The 24,624-nt window shown below is 43.5% G+C and overlaps 2 protein-coding genes across 3 annotated transcripts; one reads left to right on the top strand and one right to left on the bottom strand.

Moving 5' to 3' along the window:
* The first annotated feature begins 3,193 nt into the window (after nucleotides 1-3,193).
* On the top strand, nucleotides 3,194-7,128 carry LOC118593158 (cytochrome c oxidase assembly protein COX20, mitochondrial). 2 transcript variants are annotated; one of them, XM_036202452.1, is made up of 4 exons: nucleotides 3,194-3,283; nucleotides 5,811-5,925; nucleotides 6,016-6,075; nucleotides 6,564-6,626. In XM_036202452.1, the coding sequence occupies exons 1-3, from the start codon at nucleotides 3,245-3,247 to the stop codon at nucleotides 6,042-6,044; spliced, it is 183 nt and encodes a 60-aa protein (XP_036058345.1). In that variant the 5' UTR covers nucleotides 3,194-3,244; the 3' UTR covers nucleotides 6,045-6,075; nucleotides 6,564-6,626. The 2 variants fall into 2 exon arrangements, with proteins under 2 accessions (XP_036058345.1, XP_036058344.1); XM_036202451.1 differs by having other exon boundaries at nucleotides 3,203-3,283; nucleotides 6,012-6,075; nucleotides 6,564-7,128.
* Nucleotides 7,129-13,041: 5,913 nt separating this feature from the next.
* Hnrnpu (heterogeneous nuclear ribonucleoprotein U) lies at nucleotides 13,042-22,612 on the bottom strand. Its single transcript, XM_036202450.1, has 14 exons — nucleotides 21,728-22,612; nucleotides 20,587-20,698; nucleotides 20,422-20,495; nucleotides 18,504-18,643; nucleotides 18,047-18,146; nucleotides 17,555-17,667; nucleotides 16,789-17,052; nucleotides 16,543-16,662; nucleotides 15,986-16,114; nucleotides 15,734-15,902; nucleotides 15,299-15,553; nucleotides 14,901-15,082; nucleotides 14,596-14,667; nucleotides 13,042-14,139 (listed from the first exon to the last, which is right to left on the bottom strand). The coding sequence occupies exons 1-14, from the start codon at nucleotides 22,359-22,361 to the stop codon at nucleotides 14,086-14,088; spliced, it is 2,418 nt and encodes an 805-aa protein (XP_036058343.1). The 5' UTR covers nucleotides 22,362-22,612; the 3' UTR covers nucleotides 13,042-14,085.
* Nucleotides 22,613-24,624: the final 2,012 nt, after the last annotated feature.

Here is a 24,624-nt window from a genome sequence, read left to right as displayed (position 1 = left end):
TAAATAAATAGTTTTTAAAAAGAACTATGAGAGAATACGTTGGCAGATGTGACCCATGAAAAGTTAAATATTTGAAAACTGAAAAATTCCATAAACAAGATTAGCAAAGCAACTGAACTAGATAGCCATACAGAGTTTGGATAGAGCAGCTGTGAATTAAGAACACCATCACAACTATTGACCCATTGAAGACTTCACTCATGTTAAGCACATGTTCTTCCATGGAGCTACAGCCAATTCTATGTAAGTGCACAAAAGCTATGAAAACTTGATTCTTATAAAGGGAGTAAGTAAGGGGATTGGTGAGACAGGGCAGCAGCTTGTTGCCTAGCCTGAAGACCTGAGTTCGATTCCTACTACCCACATGACACAAGTGTAGTAGGCTACTGAACTACAGTTATGCCATCTCATCAAAAAATTCCTAACCAGGCAGTGGTGGTCGTGGTGGTGGTGGTGGTGGTGTTGGTGGCGGCGGCGGCACATGCCTTTAATCCCAGCACTCGGGAGGCAGAGCCAGGCAGATCTTTGTGAGTTCGAGGCTAGCCTGGTCTACAGAGCAAGATCCAGGAAAGGCACAAAGCTACACAGAGAAACCCTATCTCGAAAAACCAAAAAAAAAAAAAAAAAAAAAAAAAAAAAAAAAAAAAAAATCCTAAGTCCTAAGAATACTAAAACTATCTTGGAAAACTGGTGGTGTCTGGACCAGACATATAAATTCCTAAGGTAAAGTGGTCTCTGGACCAGCCCCAAATTCCTAAACACTATGACCCTGAGCTAAAGGCTAACTCCTGCCGATTGAACTGTTACTCTGCTTCTGTAAACAAGGGCTTTCTGCTATATCACAACTTCATCATTTCAGGAAACAACTTCAAGAATGGCCAAAGGAGGAAAGTGGAGTGCAGCCGACCGACAGGGCAGGCCCACTCGATCATTCAGACACGAGTGTAAACCGTGTTCACAACAGGCTGGAGGCGGTACTTTTTACCCATGTATTCTGGCAGGGTATGGTGGGTTTTCACATTTGTGTATGTGTATTAACAGTCCTGGCTATCAACCTCCAAACAAGGCTCGGGTCGGCAAATACTCTCCCACCGAGCTACACTGCCAAAACCCTCCAGTGAGTTATTTATCAATTTGTTTCTTGAGACAGAGTCCCCCTCTGTAGCTGGCTTTGAAATCACATCAATCAGAAATCACTATTCTCTCAACCTGAGTGATGGGATACAGGTGGGAGCCAACATACCCACATCCAACATACCTGCACGTTATTTTAAAGGACTGAAAATTTATGTATTCGTACAGTAACTTTTAACTAAGAAAAGGAAAAGTTTGGAAAAACACAACAAACTGCTCTTTCCCTTTGTGAACTGTAGTTCCCAAGGGAAAAAAGCCACACACCCACATTCCCCTCCCTCCTGAGTTAAAAATTCTACAAGGCCGATTGATTTAACTGTGATAGTAGAGACCTGGAATGCTGCGGGCCTGGAGCCAAAGTATCTTAGGCTATCCTTAGCCTCCTTAATAGCCATTCATCGCCCACTTCTATGTTTAGCCACACATCCTTGTGACTGTCCTTTCGGAATGTACAAACAGAACACTAGTTTCCACCAGTTCCAAAGACTAAGAATGTCATCATATAAAATCGAGAGCCGACGGCCAGAGATAGCCCATAAAAGGCCTACCTGATGTTTCCATTTGCTACCATATAGACCTCAGAAAACTATTGTTGAGTGTGGTTTGGGGACAGTCTGAATCCATGTTCTTGGGCCATGGTCACTCTTAGTTGGCTCCAGGAGAAACTCTATTCCCTTTGGGGTGAAATTGGTTTTCTTCATCTACACTTTCAGGGAGAGGAAGAGGTGGCAGCTGAGTGTGTTACTTTCCACTCTCAATTGTTAACAAACTGAACTGTAAGCAATTTTGTCAAATTAAGACCCTGTAATACAGCGAATCCATGAGAACATTCAACCTAAGTGACATGGACTCTGAGCCAGTCTACTCTAGCAGCTTCCCAGTCGTAACTAAAACGGCCAAGTCACTTCCTCGGTACTTTTCCAGCTATGTCCTCTTTAGCGCACGCAGGCATTCACAAGGACGCCTCTCTCCTTGATGGAATAGTACTACCTTAACTATTACCTTCCAGACAGGAAGTCAAACCCTGGCTAGCCCGGAGTTTCAGCAGAGCACCGCAACGGTCACTACGGCAGCTCCCTTACGTTCCCGAGAGCCTTCTACTCGTCCTAACGGTTGTCTCCTACAAAAAGAGCTTCAGAACTGTAAACGAGCACGGAGGGACAGCAAGCAGCCGTCACGGGAGTCAGGGCGCCATCGCCCGGGCTGACGCTGCCGGGCGGCATTGCCTCTGCAGTGACAGGCTCGGCCGTTCCCGGGGACGGCGGAGGGAAACAAAGCAAGCGGCCACCGGCTGGGCCCGAGGCTTCAGGCCGAAAGCGGCGTCGCTACGGCCGGCTGGACGGGCCACACAGTCCCGGGCTCCCTCCCGGCGGGAACGCGCGCAGCCCGACGCGCGGACGTCCCTTAGCCGGCGGCCGCCGCCTCCATTTTGTCCTGGGTCTCCTCGACGCGAGCGCGCGCGCGCTGCTATTTTTAACCTCCTCGATCTGAGGGCGGACGGACAGACGGGCGGGCGGGCGGGCCGGCCTGGGAGGGGCGCGGGGCTGCGGCGCGGGGCGGCCGCCGCGAGGGCCCGAGGCTGGGGACGCGGCGGCCGCCAAGGTCACCGAAGCCAGGACAAAGGACACGTAGGGGACGAGGCCTGCGGAAACAGGGCTCGGCGACTTCCGGCAGCGCGCGGGCCGTCAACCCCGGACTCCCGCCCCCTCGGAGGACAAAGCGGCGCCGCACGCGCGGCCCCGGCCCCGCCCTCGGCGCGCGCCCGGCGCCCGGCACGGAGACGCGCACAACGGTTGGAAATGGCGGTTGAGGCGGAGGCGGGGCTGGGGGGAGCCAAGTTTGGCGGCTCTCGGCGTCTCGGGCTACCCCGCCTGCGAGGCGGGAGCCGGTGGCGCGCCTCTAGGGTGCCGCCTCTGTCGTCTCATGCCTGACGGCCGGTTACGGGGCTGGAAAGACCGTGGACGGCCCCAGGAACAAAGGAGGGGGCCGCGGAGGGCTTCGGCGCAGCCACAGCAAGGCTCCCTAAGATGGCGGCCGCCGCGCGGGCGGGTGGGCGGGGCCTGCTGCTGCGTCGCGGGCCTGGGCGGGGCGGGGCTGACGGCTGGCACCCATGGCTGCCGCGCGGGAGCCCCAGGAGCCGGAGAAGAAGGTAAAGCACGCCGTGGGGCACGGGGCGGGCGAGGGGAGGGGGCGCCCCGGTTCTCCAGTCCTATCCGGTGACCGTGAGCTATTGCAGCGGTCTAGTCCTCACATCCTGCGTGTGAGGTCCGAATTGCCAATTGATTGAGGTTAGCGAAGAGCAGACCGGCAGGATCGGAATGAAAACGGCGACTAATTCTAACCTAGCACTACTTTGGTAGTAGAGGGTTCATGAAAATTTTCCCAAGAGCTGGGCGAGGTGACACGTACCAGTAAGCTCAGCACTTAGGAGGCAGAGGCAGCATGAGTTCTAGGCCAGCCTTGGCTAATGTAGTAGTCTGTCTCCTTGCATAACATACAAGCAAGCGCGCACACTCAGGTAAGGTAGATTCCCTAACCCATTGAATATTGTTATGTATTGGGCTTTATTACCAAAACGAACAGTCCTGGTTCTTTATGAAGTTGAACAGCTATACTTCATAGAATGGCTATGAGCAAATAGGTGTGCCCCCAAGTTGAGAATGTGATACAAAGCTCGTAGCAGAGCATATGGGCCTTCCTTGGTAGTAGTGGTTACGATTGAATTCTAAGTAAAATCAAGTTCATGGTGAAATGTCTAAAAGATGTCACCAGAGACATTTTTACGAATTAAAAGAGATCTAAAGTATTACTTTTCGAATGATAGTTTGATAGTACAACAAAAGTAAAACGTGGCTTACTTCAAGACTATTGTCACACAGACCTGCTGAAACTTCACGTGGATATGACAAAAATAATTTCAAAATACTTATCAGCTTACAAAATGAGTGAATAAGCACAACCAAGTACAACTAAGTTTCACTAACAGGGAAGCGTGTAAATTACTGTAAATTGTTCCCCGTGCATGCTGAGATTGAAATGAATTCTAAGTATACGTATTTTGCTAGGCCTTGACATGCAGGGGCTGTTGATTGCTTACATGAAATGGAGGCCATTTAGGCGGTATTAGTAGTCTTGCAGTAAAAGGGAACAGGAAAGTGACTTGAAGATGTTGGCATTAGTGAGACGGCTCTGCACACCACCTGATGAGAATCCAATCCTTAGAACCCTCATGGCAGGACTGCCATCAGCTACTGTCCTCTTAACACCCTCTCCCCAAGCACCCATCCAAATACCAGCAGTCCTTCAGGTATTGGGGAAACCATGGGGGGGGGGCTTGCCCGACCATAAAAGCTTAAGGCCATGCATGACCCTTTGCAGCCACTTAGGATGTTATGTGGGTATGTTTTATTTGTGCATATGCCTGGTGACGAAGTATCCCCTGAAATTGGAGTTCAGGAGGCTTGGGATAACCTGTTCCCTCAAGAACAGAGTACCCGGCCTGAGCCTATTATATTTCAACTGCATTGAGAGCTTTGATACTATCTACATTTCATTTGAACTGTCTGAGCAAGATAAGTTGCAGTGCTTATCACAGGAGGGAATCCAATTGAAAAGGTCTGGATTAGGGTAAGGGCATAGGTGATGCCATTAATAGTGCCAACTCCACTCCGTGTCGTGGATACAAATGAATGCTGCAACTACACCCATCATTCTGCTACAGCAAACCATTTCCAGGGGTGAGGATGTTCAGTGTCTCCAGTTTAGGGCAATGGAATCCCCTAAGTCATGACCTACTTTTTATGTGATCTAATGGTGAGACACTTTCCAACTCCGTATGGGAAGACTGCCCACAAAAGCTTGGTGTGACACAAGCAAAAACAAAAACAGACAAAACAGAAGCCATCTGGGAAAGCATACTTTTACTTTAATGAGAATCAAGTCACATTTCATCTTCAAGCAGATCCTTGAGCCAAAGGAGTAGAGGGTTGAGGTTCAAGCTCTCCCCCGTGACCCCCCATCTTTTACTTTTGCTGCTTTACCCCAGCCATCACTCCCATTGCAGGTACCATGTCTTATGTAATCCTCTAGCTGCACTGAATGGCACTGTAGAAGACATTCAGTTATCCAGACCTGTTTTTCCAGTGCTGGGATCCAGCACAGGGTGTCTTCTTTAACACATGCTACATTTCTAAGTTGCAATCTTGATATTGCAATTTTGCTTTTGAGAGACTTTTAATCGTGGGGCTCAGACCAACCTCTGATTCAACAGCAACCATTTTGCTGCAAGTTTCCGATTGCTAGGATTACAATCACAAACTACCAAGCTCTGGCTAAGAATATCAAAACTAGTCTGTTTTTCATCCCATCCTTGAACCAGTGAGTGGCAGATATCCTTGAAAGAATATAGAATATAAACTATTTGGTCACCTTATACTAGAGGTCAAATATTAAAGTATACAATAACTATTTCTTGCAATTACTATGTTCACCCAGAATGAATTTTAAGCAGCACTATATTCAAATGTATGGATTCCCAAAATGATAAATTAGGGAGAGCACACTAAGGTATCTAATAAATGGTGATGCTTACAGTACTACAACTCTTATAAAAGTACTATTATAACTCTTAAAACTATTTTCTTGTTCAGTCTAGGTTCTTTTTCATTTTATCCTAGACCTTTAAGCTCCTAGGAATTTTAGATGTCGAGAACATTCCATGTGCGCGAGAATCTATACTCTATGGCTCATTAGGATCTGTTGTGGCTGGACTTGGACATTTCTTAGTGACCAGTGAGTATTTCTCCTACAGAGCATTTCTGTGGTGAAACATCTTCTCCATAGAACATAGTTATACTGACCATGCTTGTTTTTGACAGGTAGAATTAGAAGATCATGTGATGTTGGAGTAGGAGGATTTATCCTGGTGACTTTAGGATGCTGGTACGTTTGCTGGATATTCCAGGAAATTCAGATTTCTTTTGAGACAGGGTTTGTGTCCTGGCTGTCCTGGAACCAGGCTGGTCTAGAACTCTCAAGTGTTAGGATTAAAGGTGTGCACTGCCACCACCTTTAGAAATCATTGGTGGACGGGTGTTTTCTCCTCCCCGCCTGAGTGCTGCTGGGATTAAAGGTATAAGCCACCACACACTCAGCTAAGCAGTTATTTATGAAAATCTGTCCTATGACTACTGAATGTTTAAACAGATGAATGGCAGAATAATCATGTTCTACAACAGATACCATTAATCTAAGGTGACATAAATTTACACTTTATGTACTTTTTTTTTAATCAAACATTTATATTTTGAAAGAACACCTTTAAATATAGCTTTGGGTTAGTCATTTTGGAAATCTGTATAAAACTAATTAAAATCCCTTAGATTATTCATATAGGGACTAGTAATTTATTCATTTTTCCTTCTTACAAGGTTCCATTGTAGGTATAATTTTGCTAAGCAAAGAATCCAAGAAAGAATTGCCAGAGAAGGAATTAAAAATAAGATTTTATATGAAAGCACCCACCTTGATCCTGAAAGGAAAATCAAGAGCAATAACAGCAGCTGAGCAACCTTGAGCTGGAGAACTACTCCTTTGGATCAACCACAAATGAATTATTGTATACAATAAAAAGCTCTTAAATATGTGTGAACTGCATTGTGTCACTTTCATAAGAACCTTTTCTGGTCTTGGACACCAGTACAGTATGCTTGTTATACATCTGTCAAATGCAATAAAGCAAGCCAGAATGAAGGAGAAATTGTACTTGAACAAGAATGTCTGAAGCTATTTTGTTCTCTATCCTTCCAACAGAAAAGATTGTTTTCCTTTCAATCACCATGAAGGCCAGGGTGCGGACTTGTGTAACTACCAGTCAGTAACAGTTTGTACACATGTGCTACTAAAAGTTTTCAGCTGGTAGCCGCCCTAGGATTTGGCCACTGATGAGTTTGCAGCATGTCAATGGTTAAATAAATGGTCAATCTAGTATTCTAACAAGCTGTGGACAGTGTTCTTATGCTCTCAGACTTATTTAAGTTCTCCTAGCTTTATCATACTGCAGTTGTATCTTACCGTGAAAGAGAAACCTCTCTTAGCTGCTAACATTTCCAGTATCTTCGATACTTACAAAGTGCAGTTTCACAGCAGCACAACTGGAAAAACTGGATAAAAAGAGCCACAAAGCTTTTAGTTGTATTGACTTGCCTGCAACATGCCATTATATATACTTCCATGAGCACCAGGGTTTCTAATCTTGTACTTGGACAGTCTCTCTACAAGCATCCCAGTGTTGGTATTACAGGAATCAATTACTATGCCCAGCTTAATCTGACCTACTGTCATTCAACCAAACAGTGACAGCTGAGCCTCCTGCACACCACAATTTCCATGTTTGCCAGAAACCTTTGGTAACTTTCCATTTTCCTCTCAGAAACTGCGTGTGCATCTCCTGTTGTAGGTGACTTTCATTGTGTTACAGCCTATGTACCGCACCACAACTAGGTTTCCCAAAAGGTCAGGCATAATTGAGTTCTATTGCTGTATATTTACTAGGTAAAGTCTAAGTAAGAAGACACCATACCATGTCCATCCCAATCCAAACTTTTACATTACAAATATTTAAAACTCAACTTACCGTCAATGACCTCTCTGTTCACTGCTTCTTCAACTGTTCTGATAATCCGCAATTTCATACTAGGTGATATATAGCAGTAGGTACTAGCTAAACAGCTGGTTAAAATAGAATTGGAGTGTTAGTACTGGTTTGAAGTTTTCTGCTAGTTTTATCTACCAATCCTAGGCTGTTTTTATTCCTTTCTCCCCACCCTCAACCCCGCCCTCTTTGACTCCTTGGCTTTTCCATCTCAGTAAAAGGACCTCGGGGAAATTTAAATAGAACAGCTTTTTTTTCTAGACTTGTGACTTATTGACTGAATTTGGCAACAATAATCTCAACTATGCTAAAATCAGTATTTGATTTGCAAGCATCCTTTTAGTCTACGTACCTCTAACTCCATCGGTGGTTTCCCTTTGCTTCGATTATATAATGCGGAGGTCTATATAATAAATTCAGGATTCCTGTTTATGCACTTTTCAGGAAAGAGCTAAGGATCAAGTGGGGTTTGAATCCTTCTATTCCTAGATAAAAATCTGACAGGTGTCAAAGCACCCCTTTAAAAGTCATGTTAATTATACACTATTCTTTGGGTACGCAGACCTTAGTAAGTAGGAAAATTAAACAATTTCTATAGTTCTGACTTATAACAGTCCTCTAGAATCAATTTTGAAGCAGTTTAATGGTCTAGTAATTCTATCAGGTCAATATAATAGCCAGTATCCACTACTACCACCCAAATACTGGTATTTTTATACATCTTAACATTAAGTCCTATTTTTAAATATTTTCAATGTTTTGAGTAAACAAAGCTGTTGCACAATTAGGAAGATAGTTTTCAATGCATTAATTACAGTTTAAAGTTTATAGAATAAGCACTACTAAATAAAAAATTGTGTAATCCTGTCTAAGCCTCTCCACATAGGATAAGCACATGTGGCTGCAAATATTTGGGTTTTTCAACTATACCCTTCCAGTTTCTAAGTAAGACGTTGACAAAAATTTTAAGGCTACCAACTAGTTAAACAAGATTTCTATTGTTCACTTTAAGTGTAGAACAATGTAACCTTTAAGTACTGTTATCTCTAAACCACCTGTTTATTTATGGCACACCACTGGAAGACTAATCTGCATGCACTAGAATAGATTTTCCCAAGCAAATGCTTCTATACCATGTGAAAACATGCATTGCCAGTGAAACTTAGTGCCTACTTACAAGTTTCTCTGCACCTTTCTCAAATGAACAATGGTCATAAACTCTTGGGTGCCTACTCATTGAAAGCCATTAGGTTGCCTTGAGAGTGCAGCAGTTTTTGCCGCATAAACCCGTATCATAATCGGAAACAAGTCCTCCCATTGATTTCACCTAGACATTATTGTAGTTTGTTTATAGTAAGTGCCTCAGGAATGGCGCAACCAAAGTTCATACCAAGTCTCCCATTAACTTTAGCATCTTGTTAAGTTTTGGTTTACTTCAGATCTAATTTTGGACCTCTAAACCTGGTATTACTAGTGTCAACACAGAAAAATTTGGTAAGCAAGGGCATAATGTACCCCAAAGGTCACTGTTTTGCAGTAAAGAAGCCTGAGGGTAATATATGTCTTAAAAATTTAAGACTTAGGTCAAGTCCTTAAATGTATTCCTGTAAACCTATGCAAAATTTGTTGATTGCCAAACATTTCACTCCTGATATAAAAGATCTTAGAAGATGTGTTCTGCCCACTTGGTTGTCAATAGCTTTGTAAGGTGACCCTGGAACCCTAGCGTAACTGGCAAACATACAAGCAGCAATTAATTTGAATACCTATTAGAATCACTGGTCACATTAAGTTGGGCCCTTTTACTCTTCACACAGCAGTCACATGGACAGACTATGAAAAAGGAGATGAAATTTAAATCAACACATTGCTTTTATTACTAAGCTGCAAGAAAACCAAGTATGCTGGAACCTTTGATTCTTGTTACTTGTCCATGATTCTCCCCCATCAACTAGCTAGCTATTTAGCTGACTATGTAAGTATGCTAATACTTGGAATTCACACCAAATTTTGGTCTGTGGCTTTAATTTTTGGTCAGTACCAACTTTTAGGTGTCTAAGTGTAGGATTTTTTTAAGTGGGTAAACACTTTTCTGTAGTCTTACCCAATGGGATGGTCAAAGGAAAGCAAGCCAACAATTCAAAGTTCAGCTGTTAGCTCACTCAAACCTAAATCCCACAGACTAACAACTTACAGAGGTTGAATATGGCATTATGCCACCGCCACACAAGGTGTTCAGCTGTCCAAAGAAATGCCTGGAACCTTTCTAGGACAGCTTTCCAGAATACGCAGTACCCTAAAATGTCATTAATGATGCTGAATACAGTACCCTCTCCATATGCAGGTCCAGCTGTTCAAAAGGAAACTCTCCCACTTTTCTTGCTATGCTACAATTACACACTAAATTCTGGCATACAGAGCTTTCCCAAGCTATTAGGCAGATAGGTGACTACAAACCACGTCCTAGTAACAGGCTACTGGACTAACATTTATCTTCCACATCCATTAGCCATACCAGCACTGGGCTTGTAATTACAAATTAAGATGTTTCATTTTCTAAGTAATTAATCTTGGGGGAAAATGATCCCTGGTTCTAACCACTATTAGCCACTATTCTACACCAAAACGCAAAAGGTGCATGCATACTCCTTCAAATCAGCACTATACAGAGATCACTCCTCTAAGGGCTTTGGAACAAAAGGTTAGTGACAAGGATTAAGGAGACAAAGGCCACTCCAACATGAGTTAGCCAAAGTTCTTTGAATACTTGTCTCTTCCAAGCATTTACCTATACTAAGGGGGAAAAAAAAAAAACCCTAGGTACTAAAAACTCATCAGGTACTAACTGGCTAGGCTTTCCCACCTTTATATCAATATTAATTAGTAGAGGTAAGAGTTGTATCTACCCCTTTGCTCAACTGCAAAGTATAAATCATGCAAGGAAAAGGTTTCTAGGGAGAGCTACTGAATGTTTTAGACAAGCCAAAGCTATTATTCCATCATCTGTGGCTTATAGTAAGTCCTTTCAAGTGACCTTGGCCTAGCTATACCCTCAGTGGATAGGTATCACTAAGCACATAGTGTCTTGGCTTAGCTACTATTACAAAAAAAAAGTTACAACTTAGCAGTTTCCAAACATTACTTCTAATTCCAAGGTACTCTTAAATATTCTAATATAGAAAAAAAATTGATTCAAACTATCTTATGTTTTCCTAAAAACACTTCAGGTAAATTATTTTTGCTCATCTTTCTAGGGAAAACTGAATGAATACTGAAATATAATCTGTCACAAATTCTGTTCACTTTAATAAAAAAATATATATATAACATTTATGTAAAAAGGATATTAGGAGTTAAGCTTATTCTACATTTTTCCGAAAAAATATATTCATGCTGATGCACAAACTAGGCTTTTACAACCAACTATATACTACCTAAAAAGCTATTCAAGTATTTTTGTGCAGTGTAGTCTATTAGACTCATAATTACAGTAATGAGCAAGCTTAAAAAAGTCATCAATTCCCATTAACAGGAAATCTTAAATACAAAACAATCTATGCATAAATGTTAAAAATACTGAGTTTCCTAAAATAAATCTAAAAATTGCTTTTAGGCTAAGTAAGCTTTCTTAGTCACAGCCAAGGCCCTCAATATGTATTATGACCCTATCAGAAACTTGAGACCATGCCAAGTTTGTTCTATCTTGTATACTTTTACATTTCTTTCCCAGTAATCTACACTATTCTCCTAAATACCAGTGTTAACCAACTCCATTGCCTTTAAATATTACTAAGCAAGTGCTCTTCCACTGATCTACAATTGTAGTCATGTCCCCTGGCCCTCCCCGACTTTTGCTCAGCAGGCATTAGATTTCATTAACTGTTTCTTCAAAAGTACTTTTTGCTGGAGGGAAAGGAGTACTTTTCAAGGGCCCTCACTATGATATATGTAGCCCAGGCTTGTGCCAAGTTTTCTGCTCCTCTGTAGATTCATGACAAGCCTGTGCTGTCATGCCCAACTTGATTGAAATTATGTCTTGAACCAAAAGCAATCTCCTGGTTTTTTCTAGTCAACATTTGTTTCAAAACCAATGTTTCAATTTTGTCTACAACTGGGCATACTTTAAGTCAATTCTTTCCTTCAGGTCTGGTTTTGTAGGCATTCACTCTTACTAAATTACCTAAGAGAATTTACAATCATAGATGTAATTCTTAATGTATAGACTACTCCCACAAAGCATTTTACTTTTTCCCTGTCCAATATTTTGGGCTACATATACATCAAGTCCTACGTTAGTTGACCCTTTTTTCTCCTGTTCAGTCTCTAGTAATAGGTCTATTCAAGGTTTTTGAAAGACACAAATTAAAATATTAAGATCAACACTAATTAATCTAAATTTAAGTTTGGATTGTACCTCACTCAAGGTTGGAATAGTCCTAATAATGTATATATAAACAGCAGTTATTCGTACTAATGATTGCTAGCAGTAAGTTTACTGCTAGACACCTAGATGCCAAGATACCTTTTAGTGTTATTTCTACGGAAACTTGCTTCATCTAAAACTAGCTGTAGCAATTTCCAGAAGTACAGTATAATACTCATATTTTAAAAACATGTGATTCAAAATACCTAAACAAAATCCTAAAGCAGTAAGTAATATAGGAAACCTGAACTTACCAGAAGCAGGCTAAAAAACACTGGCACACTAGACTAAATTCTAGTTTTAGTTCTACAGTTTGACTCCTGATTCCTCACTTCATAGTGAGGCTCCTTTAGAAGGTTTAAGTGTTCTGTGCAAACCCAATAAAATTACAATTTGGGGATCTAATGTTATCAACATAGCTATTTAAGTTAGCAGCACTGTGTAGTAGTAGTGATATCAATGACTAGCGGCTTGCATGATGGCTTCTAAAAGCATCTGTTCCCAAAGTTTCATGTATCATATATGTATATAATCAGGTGAGGACAGCCATTCACATTTTGTAAACATGATCAACTGAGCATTATTAACTTCTCCCATCCAGTACCTTTTCCCCTCATAATGTTAAAAGCCGTCTTTGGGGGGGGGAGGGGAAGGGAAGAATTCAGCTTTATATCATAAATCATCTTTATACATTTAAGTTTTTAAAACCTAAATGTTCCAAAGTACAGAGTAAAGGAATAAGCTGTCCAGAAAGCACACACTTAATTTCTCCTCTTGGGAGTTGTAGTATAAAGGGATTTTGAACCTTGATGGCGAGAATCCCAAACAAGAGTAAAATGAATTCTTTTTATTGCAAACAAACGTCTAAATTAATTTCTCCACCCACTTTCTTTAGAAAGAAAAAGAAATCAGCAGGCTAAGGAGATACCCATTCAAGAACTGACATGATTAAAAGATATAAATGGGTGACTCACAATTTCATTAGCTTACAAAGATGGTGGAGTTAACTACTACAAGCACACTAGTTATACAGTATTTTGTGGGAGAAGGGCATACAGACATAGCTAACTTCATATAGATCCCATTAGACAACTGGATTTACAACAAGTTTTTTTTAATAAGAAATGGGCAAAGCCAGCTTTCTTTTCAGAATCAAAATGCAGAACAAATGGAAAATTTATGGTATTTAACCTTCACAAGTTTGAGCCTCCACATATAATGCAACCAAGTTTACATTTTTAACAGCCCTTCTACATACACTCCATCTTCTCAATCTTGGTTCCAAATTTTATCTTCATTCCCAATTTTTCCAATTCCATTGTTAAACAGAAAAAAAGAACAGCCTTCCCGGTTTGTCAGAAATTTCCCTTCCACTATTACCCACCATTTTACAGAGAGGATGGAGTGTAATATGAGCAGTACAGAATCTTATGCAATTCATGAGGACCTTAGTCCTTCCATGAATCTGGTTGCTAACATTGCTGTGTTATTGTGACAATGACTCCCGACTGTTATTCTCTGTGAGAAATGGGGAGTAAATGCTTAATAAAAGACACCAGGTACAAAGCAACATTTTACTTTTGTTGTGATAAAAAAAAAAAGTCACATTTTACAGATAAAATGTAGAACCCTGAAATACTGACACATTCTCTTATCGTGCACAATGCTGAGGTTCTCTTACGATTCACTTTAAAACTGCAATTAAAAATGTACAAAAAAGAAAAGAAAAAAAAAATCAACCCACAAAGCTTCTAAAAAAGGAACCCGCAGGCACTTCCTCTTGTGGAATGTTTAAAAAGTTAGCCTACTAAAGAAAACAGTCGACTTCTTGTGAAGGTTTTGGAGAAATATGTATCAGTTCGTTTTATTTGGGTATTCAATAATATCCTTGGTGATAATGCTGACTCCATGGCTTCTGACCCCAGAATTGCTGTAAGAGAAAATTTTGTTTTTAAAGAAAAAAACATCAATAAGCCACTCAAATTGTTTTTAGGAAATGACAATGATCTAATTCAGAGTAATTGCTGGAAACAAATTTATACTTGTCACACTTAATTTCTATCAGACCAGAGACTTAGTTTTAATTTACCAATTATCCATATTATTTACCAATACACATTATAAAAAAAAAGAAACACAAGACTTGGGTTAGTTTATGTAATTAAAACTATTAAAAAGAACCATGTAATAAAACATATGTAGTAAATATTACTTTATCTAAAAACTGTTAAATTCCAGCCTATCCATGGTTACATTTTTATAACTCAGTAATAGACAACTTGTTCTACTTAATATATATGGAACACTTCAAAACCCTACTAAGAACTTCCATCTGAATCTTATAAACATAAAAACACTATATGTAATCACTTAAGAAACTACTTACACCCTGCTGCCACTGGTTGTAGCCCTGAGATTGATTCTTGTAGCCACGATTGTTTCCTCGTCCTCTGAAGTTCTATGAAAGGGAAAGAAACTTGTAAATAAAGAGCTCTGAAACAAGGTAGACGGTAGACACTTTTAAGGGGCGTGCAGAAACCCTTTATACTCCATGCTCACTGATTACTACTGTTAGTGTATCTAAAAAGCAAAGATCAATAAATTAAGTTATCTACAACTATGTCAATGCCACCTACAAACTTTAACTTTCTAGGACAAATTATATATGTCAGCATCTTTTGGAGTCATTACCTGGTTATAGTTCCCTCTGTTGGGCATTCCACCTCTGTTGTAATTCCCTCTGTTTGAGTAACCACCTCGGCCAGGAAAAACAGGGCCACGGGGGTATGGATAGCCAATTCCCCCACTTCCACCACCGCCACCTCTCTGTGGCATATTGCCTCTCCTATTATATCCACCGCGGTTCCCAGGAGCTAAATGGAAGCAGAATTTAGTTTAGTTCTGCCGTACAAAAAAGAGTCAAGTTATAACATTAGTGAAAAACAACTAATGCCATACTTTATCTACTTGTATACTAGTTGTACACAGTAGCATCATTATCTAAGAAATTGCTACTTCACAATCCTAAACTGTAAGATCCTCAGCTCATTTTAAAATTTCAATTAAGCAGAACACTAAAATGAACTTGCCTCCGCCTCTGAAATTGCCCCCTCGCATATTGAATCCTCCACGCCCCCTGTGGCCACCACCTCTGTTGAACTGGTTCTTGCCACTCTTATTTTTGTTGCTCTTCTTTGAGCCAGTGTTTTGCTTCTTTTCTGGTGGCAGTGCCTTCTTGCTTTCTTCCTTGTATTGCTCCAAGAGCTTTTGGGCTTCTTCCTTCTGAAGTTCAACATAGGTTATTTCATCAAAGCACTCAGCCACCTCTGGCAGGGTGAAGTTTCCTACAGGGAATACAATCAGATTAAACTTCTAGAACTACTATTATCTCTGAATATCAGTAATTCTGTCAACCAATTACCAATGTGAAACATTTCTATTTACCAAGATTAATATAATCTCTAACAGTACTGATGGTTAAGACACTAACACACACACACAAAGGAAAAAAAAAAAACCCATGCCTTTCATTTTAAGGACAGCATGTTCTGGTAGGTCTTTCCCCTCTACTTCCGCTTTCTTCTGTGTCCTCTGCTTATAGTCTTCATCTTTTGGGCAAACTACAACAGCTTTTCGCTGGAAGCCTGCAAACAGGCACATTTTTCTCCTCTGGGCAGCAGCAGACACATTTGTCTTAAGGGGAAAAGAGAACAGTTAAAGACATTAACCTTATACCTTATTAGCCTTTTAAAAAGAACTTCAAAACTGCTGCTTACCTGATCAAGAATAAAATTCCGCTTCTTGCGGGCAGCAATCTCAATAAACTTCCCCAGACACTGTGGGGCTCTCTGCAATAGCGTGTTCAGTTTTCCAGTATCTGCCATTTGCTTCTTAAAACCTGCCACCTATGAAAATGTTTTCTTTTAACTTGTATACTTCAAGTTACACATTTAGTAAAAGCTTTAAACTACATATAGGACACCAGGTACCATTTTATAAGTAATTCAATTGCATCCTCTCATCATTTACAAAAAAGGGGGGAGCTTTTCACTTCAAATTGTTAAGAATTAATTTATGGCAGAGTAGTCACTGGAAGATATGTTTCTTACAGATAAGATTACTTAATATTTTGTTTTAGCAAAAATTCTATCCATAGATATTAATAATAAATGGAAACAAGCCACGGTTAACCTAGGTTACCTTCTGCGCCCATTTATTTGGTACAGTGCTAATATTAATGCCAATAGTGTGTGTACTAGTCAAGTAAGTACCCTTCCTCAGAATTATCCCCCACCACTCTCTTCTAGACACTTTAAATTCCAATTTTACTTACCATCATTTTGTCCATAATGGTATTTGTACCAAGAATGTTGTATTTCCCAGGGTTTTCAGCTGCATGCTTAGTAACCCAGGTAGTTTTCCCAGCTCCTGGCAAGCCAATCATCATTACAACCTACGGGGTGGGGAGATGACACTTTTACTCAATCATTCATCAGTAAGTGTTAGCAGTATTATAATATCATTTAGCCTTGTTCACTATATTGAACAATCGGCAGATACCACATTAAAAATAACTTACTTCACAATCCTTTTTCTCTTCAGGTCCCTTTGGTCCTCTAACTCGGTCCTCTAAGGGGACATTTTGGATAAAAGTACAGTCTTCGGGTATTGGAAAGTATGGCTTTTCCTTCTGACCAAAATTAAATTCAACTGCACAGTTATGGCAGAGAACATGTGGGAACAGTGGCCGGTCAGCAAGAACTTCCTTACTGATCTTGAAGGCAACACCAAGATCTTGTCCATTCTTCGCATAGGAGAGTTCAACTTCATCAGTTTCAAAGTTCTGTTGAACAGAATTTTTAAAAAGCAGCTTGTAACTATTTTCAGAGCTTTCTAAACTTGTCAAGAAAACACAGAAGTACATTCACGCTGCAGTTAACATAACATGTTTCAGGCCTTAGAGGATGTTTTTCAGGCCGTTCTTATTTTTCTGTCAAAATGTGTTAGTGATCCTTGAAATGTCTTTTTCCTCACTCAATTCAATTGCTTTTGTTTAGCCAGGGTTCCATCTCAAGTATATTCCTGTCACTAACCCTAGAGCTGGAGGCTGTTTCTTATCCACTTCCACCCTAACTAAATGCAAGTTAGATGCCTCCTGCTGTGCAAAGAGTTTTCACATGGCTGCAAGGTATCCAAACACATACTCACACAAAGCAGAAAACCTTACCCACTGAGCCTCCTTTCCTAAGCCTCTCCTGTATTTAACCCAGAACTAATAAATTTAATCACAGATAGAATTTAATTTATAAACACAGCTACTGACATTTACAGAGAATTTAACATACAGCAATACATGTGATCACATCATTTTCATCAAACTTCTCTCCATAATCTTCTGTCTCACAGTTGCATGTTTTTATTCCTTTCAGAGAATACCCGTAAGAAAATTCTTCTTCACCTAAAACGAAAAGAAAAACAAAAACTTAAAATCTGAGTCTAAACAGCCTAAAGACCCATTTCACCTATTTAAAAATGTATGCTAAAAGAATCATTAGTGAGCATATATATAACCTAACAATCTGACAGATCTGCCTCTATACCAAATGCTTAAATGATTTAGTCTGGTAGGCTATATATTAAATTGACAGTTTACATGTCAAAAGTAGTCTATTTTAACCATCTTTAAAATTACAGAGGGACAAAGAAAAAGGAAAACTAGCTGTAAAATAACACCAAATGGATAAAATCAAAGCTTACAGCACTTTCTAGGTCTCATTTAATACTATAACTAGATCCTAAACATTTATGCTTCCAAGGTACTGAAATGTAAACTTTACCAAGCAACATTCCACTTGTAGTTAGTGACCAGCCAATCCGAACTTCATGTATGTCAATATCTTTTGTATATAAATGCCTTACTGGGATCTTCTCTGTTACCTAAAAATGAAAGAACATGATTAATCTGTAAAACAAGACAATCCCTTGAACTTTAGCTTATTTCACTTGGGCTATGGGCCACCTTCCTCCACACTATTAATACAGAAACCATCCAATCTTTAGCCAATCACATTCCTTCCCCCATTCAGAACTAAGTTGATATAGGGCACTAACAAAGGTCTAAATTAATGTGGATTTAAAGGAATACTCTAACAACGTAAGTTACTGTTTTATATTCTGGTATAAAAAAAATTAATAGAAAACAAAGTCTCCTGGGACCCTAAGACTGAAGAGGTCCCTTTGACCTGTACAACCAATCAATAGAAAATTCCTGAGAAGTCACACAAAACCATTTACCTTCATCTCAAAACAGACTTTGCCCTTTGACACACCATAAGATGCTCTTCCTCCAGCCCAAAGAAAAGCAAAACTCTCCATAGTAAGGGAAGAAGCACTGAGGCGGTCTCTTGATATTTTAAAATGCAGATCACAGTTATCTGAAATTATATCAAATGCCAAATTATTTTTTGACATCCAGTGTACTTCAGCTATGTCGACTGAATTTAAATGTCTCTAGTATTGCTGAGGACTGTTTTACCATGCTTTTGTCCCTACTCTCATGGAGCCCCACCCCCCCAGGCAGTCTTAATCATGTACTAGTCAGCTGCCAGTCAATACCGAACTTTGAAGTGCTTTAAGTATGTAAAATGATTGAGACAACGCAACATCAATACATACCTGCTCTGCTCTTTACCTTGATTTAGAGGCAAGCAGTAGAGGACAGCAGTGAAGCATGCCACAGCCAGGTAGAATTTACCAGTGACAATAAAAACTGAAGGGAAGCCACCACCAAATATTTTAGGAGAGCTGCTGATCCTGTGCTTTGTAGACTAACACCAAGGTCCAGACCCTTTCTGAAGTTGGAAGCCAGCTCAACCCACAAACCTGGCATCTAAACAGTTCATGTGTAGCCTTTTAGGTCTGCTTTACCTGGTCAAGTATCACAACTAGGAATTAACTGCTGCCTGGATTATACAAATCCAGTCTTTAACCTGGCCATCTCTGGGTCACTAGAGCTCATTATGCACAGCTTCTCAGAACTCTCACTTGCCAACTAATGTTAAATTAGAAAGATGTTGGTTTTTATTGAATTCATCTAGTTTTGAAATTCTCAAGCTTTGTTTATGAAATTCCTGGCTGACTGGATCTAGAAACTACTTCCTAAGTAGCAATGTTAACCACTCATTCTATCATTGCTAAAACACCTTGTGAATTCCAAAGTTTTTTACATTTCAGTAAACCACAAAACTTCCAACCCAGCTGTTTTCTCCTTTCTCTTTCAAGACTTAACTTACTGTAAAAGGTATGTAGTCAGAAACCAGCCAAGTTTTACATTTAATTAACTCTCAGGGCTCTGAACACAATTTATATAAGGAAACATGAGAATTGAGTGTTTAACCCTTTCCACTATGTGGAACCCTTTAACTCTATTTAATTACCTATTTTTTTAAATACTGCTCACACCTAATGTTCCACATCATTATCAAATACTAAACTAACAAACTTCCTGAAAGAATCAAAATACAAATCTGACAGCTAAAGCCCATTTCATGGTTTGCAATACTTCCTCATACTCAATTGCAATCCAACTGGGTAAAGTAGCATATTTACAGCGCTGCCATTGATACCATTCGCTGCTGAAGAAAGCTAGTGGCTCAGATAGCCCACTGCTGCTGCCCCAGGTCTTTGGAAGAAATCAACTTAGTTTGTTAAAGCAGCAGCTACTGAACTGGAATTGAGAACAAAAGAGCAGTTATTGAAAAGGTAATATTACAATCCTTAGAGTAGGGAATATACGTGTGTGCTAATGGGAAAATCATTAGTAATTATTCAACTAGCCCAAATAGCTCACTTAAGTTTCACAAAAATTACCATAGTACCTATCTAAGGACAAGTTACAGGCAGGTTTTTAAAAATCAAGATTCTGAAAGCTGAACAAAAATCGGTATTAGTTTTACATCCCTAAATTTTGAGAACTTCCAAGTCATTAAAATGTTACCCATTAGTAGAGGTTGTAAAAAATACCAAAACAACCTTAGTGGTGCTAAATATTATACGACTGTAACCTGAACATGAGCTATTATTACCTCCCTGCTTTAAAGCAAATCTCTAACGGGTTTTCTCTACTTTAAAGAACACTTTTCCTAACACTTAAAACCAAAATAACACTGCACTTAAAAATGAGAAAAGAGCGGGGAAAGTCCACTTCACTTACAAGTATCAAGACAAACCACTGTGTCATCGAAATGTTCGTCTTCTTCTTCAACAGGTGGCTGAGGAGACTTGGCTCTGAAAGACAGAATCGTCTCCTGATATAGCTTTTCCCTCCATGCATAAAGAACATGAAATGACAAATGAAAACTAGGTTAGGATCCTCTACCTGCTGTACTTGTTTTCTTCAATGTACTCAAAATATCCTCGGCCATGATCTTCACGAGGTCTTTTAACACCTCTCTTTTTATCTCCTCCTTTCTGTTCTGTTTTGCCGTCTCCTATAACGACACACAACACCGCCTTAAAGACATCAGGCCGCAGACTAAATAATGGAGAACAGCACCTCTTCCCGTTTCGGGCCCCGAGAGCAATTTATGACTGCTTTTCACCCAGACTGGTCCGGTGACTTTTTAAACCCACGAGACGGGGGTGAATTTTAAAAACCCATCAGTCCGGAAGCGGACCGGAGACAGTGAGTGACGCAGCCGAAAGGCGCTCCCAATTTGGCCCGCCTAAAGGTTCCGGAGAGCGTTTGAAAAAGAGCGAAAACGGCGCGCGCACCGCGCCGCGGCCCGGGCCCCACGTGCGCCTCGCCGCGCCGCGCTCCAGCCCAAGGGAGGAGGGGGGACGGGCGGGCGGGGCGGAGGGAGGGAGGGAGGGAGGGGGAGAGGGGTAGCGTGGGCCCACCTCCCCTCCCCCTCCCGAGCCCGCGTGCCCCGCCGCCGCCGCCGCCGCCGCATTGTACTGAGCTTCCGCCCCACTCCCCGCGCCGGGGGGGGGGGCGCCTCCCGCCGGAAGTGACGTCACACCGAGCCCCTGCGCGCCTTGCACAATACCGCGGCGCTGAGCCGCCAAAGCCCGCCCGCCCGCCCCGGGACCTTCCCCATCCCCCACCCCCCTCCAGACATGTGCCCGGACCGCGCGCACGCAGCGCTCCAGCGGCCGGCGCTCCCGCCCGCCTCGGCTCCTCCTCTCCCCCCCCTCCACCCCCGCCGCGGCAGCTGCAGCTCTCCCCCCCCCCCACCCCAGCCCCAACCCCAACCCAACCCCGGGCGCCCGACACACATAATGGAGGCGCCGCCGGCATGGCGAGCGGGTCCCCTCTCTCGGCGGCCCCGGGCTGCCCCCGCCGCCGTCGTCCCCCCCTCCCCCTCCGCCCCGATCCCGCGGCGCCCGTCCCCGTCCCCGGGCCCGGGGAGGAGGGGGTGGGGAGGCCCCGGCCGGCCCGGGGCACGGTCCCCAGCGCGCGCAGCCACCACGCAGCCCTCACCCGCCGCCGCCGCCGCCGCCGCCTGCCGCCTTCTTACCTCCCGCCTGTGCCTGGCCCTGCCTCGCCCCGGGCGGCGCCACCGTCACCGCGAAGAGCGAGGTGGGGCCGCTGCTTTTCCCCGCGGCCTCCTTGCCGGCCCCGCGCTGCTGGGCCGGCTGCTGCTGCTGCTGCTGCGGCGCCGCCGCCGCCGCCGGCGGTTGGGACTGCTGCTCCCCGTGGCCGTTCTCGTCGCCCGCGCCCTCCTCCTCGTCGCCGAGCTCGTCCTCCCCCTCCTGGAAGCCCTGGTCGTCGCCGTTCTCGTCCTCCGACGCCGCCTCCTCCTCCTCCATGGCTCCCGCGTCAGCCGCCCCCTCCGCCCCGTTCTCCTCGCCCAGCTCCATCTGGTCGCCGTCCAGGGCGGCGATGCCCTCCTCCTCCTCGTCGTCTTCGGCGCCGGCCGCGGCCTCCTGCTCGAGGCCTGTGCCCGAGCGCCCGGCCGCGTCGCCACCCAGGTCGAGGCTGCCGTTCCCGGGCTCCATGGCGGGGCGGCCGCCGGCTTCGTTGTCCAGCGCGGCCTGGAGTCGATCCATGAGATCGGCCTTGAGGCCCTTGTCGGAGAGGCGCCGCTTCTTGAGCTCCTCCTTCAGCTCCGACACCTTCAGCTTCTTGACATTAACAGGCGAAGAACTCATGGTGAGGGCCCCGGTTCACCGCGGACTGCTGGCTCCCTCGGCCTGTGGCGGCGGCGGCGGCGGCGGCTGGTCGGCCCGGGCGGCGGCTGCGGCTGCGGCTGCGGCTGGAGATGGCTGAGTGCTGCAGAGCGGACCCGCCTGGTGTCGAACGGCGCCAATTCCTTTCACCGAGTTCGCGAGGCAAGACGCGGAGACTCGCCTGGCGCGAGCGAGCACGCAACGTCCTCTCGCAGGGGCGGCGCCGCGCACGTAATATAGGCGCCCCGCCCCCCGGCCGAGGCGACGCCCGCCAGGGCGCCTGCGCGCGCAGGCCCCGCCCCGCCCCGCCCCCACGGTGCGCCCTCCGCGCTGGGCCCCGCCGCGCCAATGGAGGCTCCGGGAAGCCGCCTTTCGGTTAAACCGACCGGCCGCCGTGGCCACCGGCCTTTCCGGCTTTTCGCTGGCCGCGCTCCGGGGGCGGCCTGCCTCTGACGCCCGAAGGCGGGTGGAGGAGAGAGCCTCCTTCGGGGACGCCCTCCCTGCTTCCATCTTAGTTTGGCTTTTTTTTTTTTTTTTTTTTTTTTTTTTTTTGTGTCTGTCCCTCCGGCTCTTGGTTGAAAAGTCCTTCAAGTTTCCACTGCTGCTGTGCAGAGCACAGATAAGCGATTGCTATACAGAGATGGTTTGGTTTGGTTTTCCCTCCACTTAATTGCAGTTTAATTTTTTTGCACGCCCTGCCTCTGCCAATCGGACTTTTAAGTTCCGCAAGGGCGAGGCCAGAGCGTTTCTTTTGTCTCTTGCATATCCAGTGGTGCAAAGGCCTGGGGAACAGGCTCGCCGTACTGCTCCGTGCCGCACAGCGCAGAGTGGGCCTTGCACACTTGCCAGCGTGTTTACCAGTGACCCTTGAGTAACCCTTAGGATCGCATGGAAGTTTCCCCTGACGTACGGTAAAGACAGGCCTCTTGCAGGGCTTGCGTCCCTCCGGCAGCAGATTTGGAGATCCCTTAGTTAACGGTGAGAGGGACACCCAGCTAGATTATACACTTTGATTCTCTGTTGTCAGACACACTCTAAACCTAATCATGCTGAGTTGTCTGCAAACTTGTAAAAATGAAAGCCTGGGATTTAGTCCTATCACTTGGCAGACTGAAGCAGAAGAATCAAAAGTTGAAAGCCAGTCAGGGATACACAGTGAAGCCCAGGCCACCTTGGGCTCCGTAGCCAGACCACATCTCAAAAGGAAAAAAAAAAAAAAGTGTTGCTTTTTCTCTATAATTAAAAGCATAGTATGTTCTTGAAACTTTCAGGTAGAAATAGAATTTAATTTCTACACAGGGGCCATCCTGTGTGGATTGTGCCTAAGCTAGGCCTGGTGGTACATGTCTATAATTACAACACTTGGGAGATGCAGGCAAAATGATCAAAAATTGTCAGCCAGGCAGTGGTGGCGCAGGCCTTTAATCAACAGCGCTCGGGAGGTAGAGGCTGGTGGATCTCCGAGTTCTAGGCCAGTCTAGTCTATAGCGCTATTTCCAGGACCACCAAAGCTACACAAAGAAACCTTGCGGAGCGGGCAGTGTCATCTTTAGCTATGTAAGGAGTTCAAAGCCAATCTGGGCCAGGCGGTGGACTCACACGCCTTTAATCCCAGCACTCGGGAGGCAGAGAGCCAGGCGGATCTCCCAGCACTCGGGAGGCAGAGAGCCAGGCGGATCTCTGAGTTCGAGGCCAGCCTGGGCTACTAAGTGAGTTCCAGGAAAAAGTTGCAAAGCTACACAGAGAAACCCTGTCTTAAGAGCCAATCTGGGCTACCTGAGACAAAAACCAAGGGCACCGAAATGTTGAACTATACCTACTGTTCAGTGTTCTGGCAGTAAAGCTATGGTTGGCCCTGTCTTTTTCCTGTGCATCTGAAACTTGGAGGTACAGAAATTAAGTCTACCTTATTTGGCTAATATAATTTAACCGGTTAATAAAAAGATTTAGTTGGTTGGTTGGTTGGCTGTTTTTGTTTGTTTGTTTGTTTTTTGGAGTTTTGTTTTTGAGACCAGGTCTCTATGTAGCCCTGGTTGTTCTGGAACTTAATATATGAACCAGGCTGGCTGAGATCCTCCTGCCTCTGCCTCTGCCTCCTGAGTACTGGGATTAAAGGCATTCACCACCACACCCTGATGAAATCATTTTTTAAAAGCATTTTATCTTACTCTGGAGTAGTGAGTAGGAAATATTAATATGTATGAAATGATTTGAGTTGAAATCAATGATATAGTACAGTCTGGTA

This window comes from Onychomys torridus, chromosome 11 (genome assembly GCF_903995425.1).
Source record: "Onychomys torridus chromosome 11, mOncTor1.1, whole genome shotgun sequence".
Lineage (NCBI taxonomy): Eukaryota > Metazoa > Chordata > Mammalia > Rodentia > Cricetidae > Onychomys > Onychomys torridus.
This window is presented reverse-complemented; position numbering and strand designations above follow the sequence as displayed.

Bases quoted from the DNA above. Each gene is read 5' to 3' on its own strand.
- LOC118593158 (XM_036202451.1), top strand. From the start codon at position 3,245: ATGGCTGCCGCGCGGGAGCCCCAGGAGCCGGAGAAGAAG. The intron at 5,926-6,011 runs GTGAGTATTTCT...TGTTTTTGACAG, and splicing joins TGGACATTTCTTAGTGACCA to GTAGAATTAGAAGATCATGT. The intron at 6,076-6,563 runs GTACGTTTGCTG...CCTTCTTACAAG, and splicing joins CTGGTGACTTTAGGATGCTG to GTTCCATTGTAGGTATAATT.
- Hnrnpu (XM_036202450.1), bottom strand. From the start codon at position 22,361: ATGAGTTCTTCGCCTGTTAATGTCAAGAAGCTGAAGGTGTCGGAGCTG. The intron at 20,699-21,727 runs GTAAGAAGGCGG...GTGTCGTTATAG, and splicing joins GGGCCAGGCACAGGCGGGAG to GAGACGGCAAAACAGAACAG. The intron at 16,115-16,542 runs GTAAGTAAAATT...ACATTTTCATAG, and splicing joins CCATTATGGACAAAATGATG to GTGGCAGGTTTTAAGAAGCA.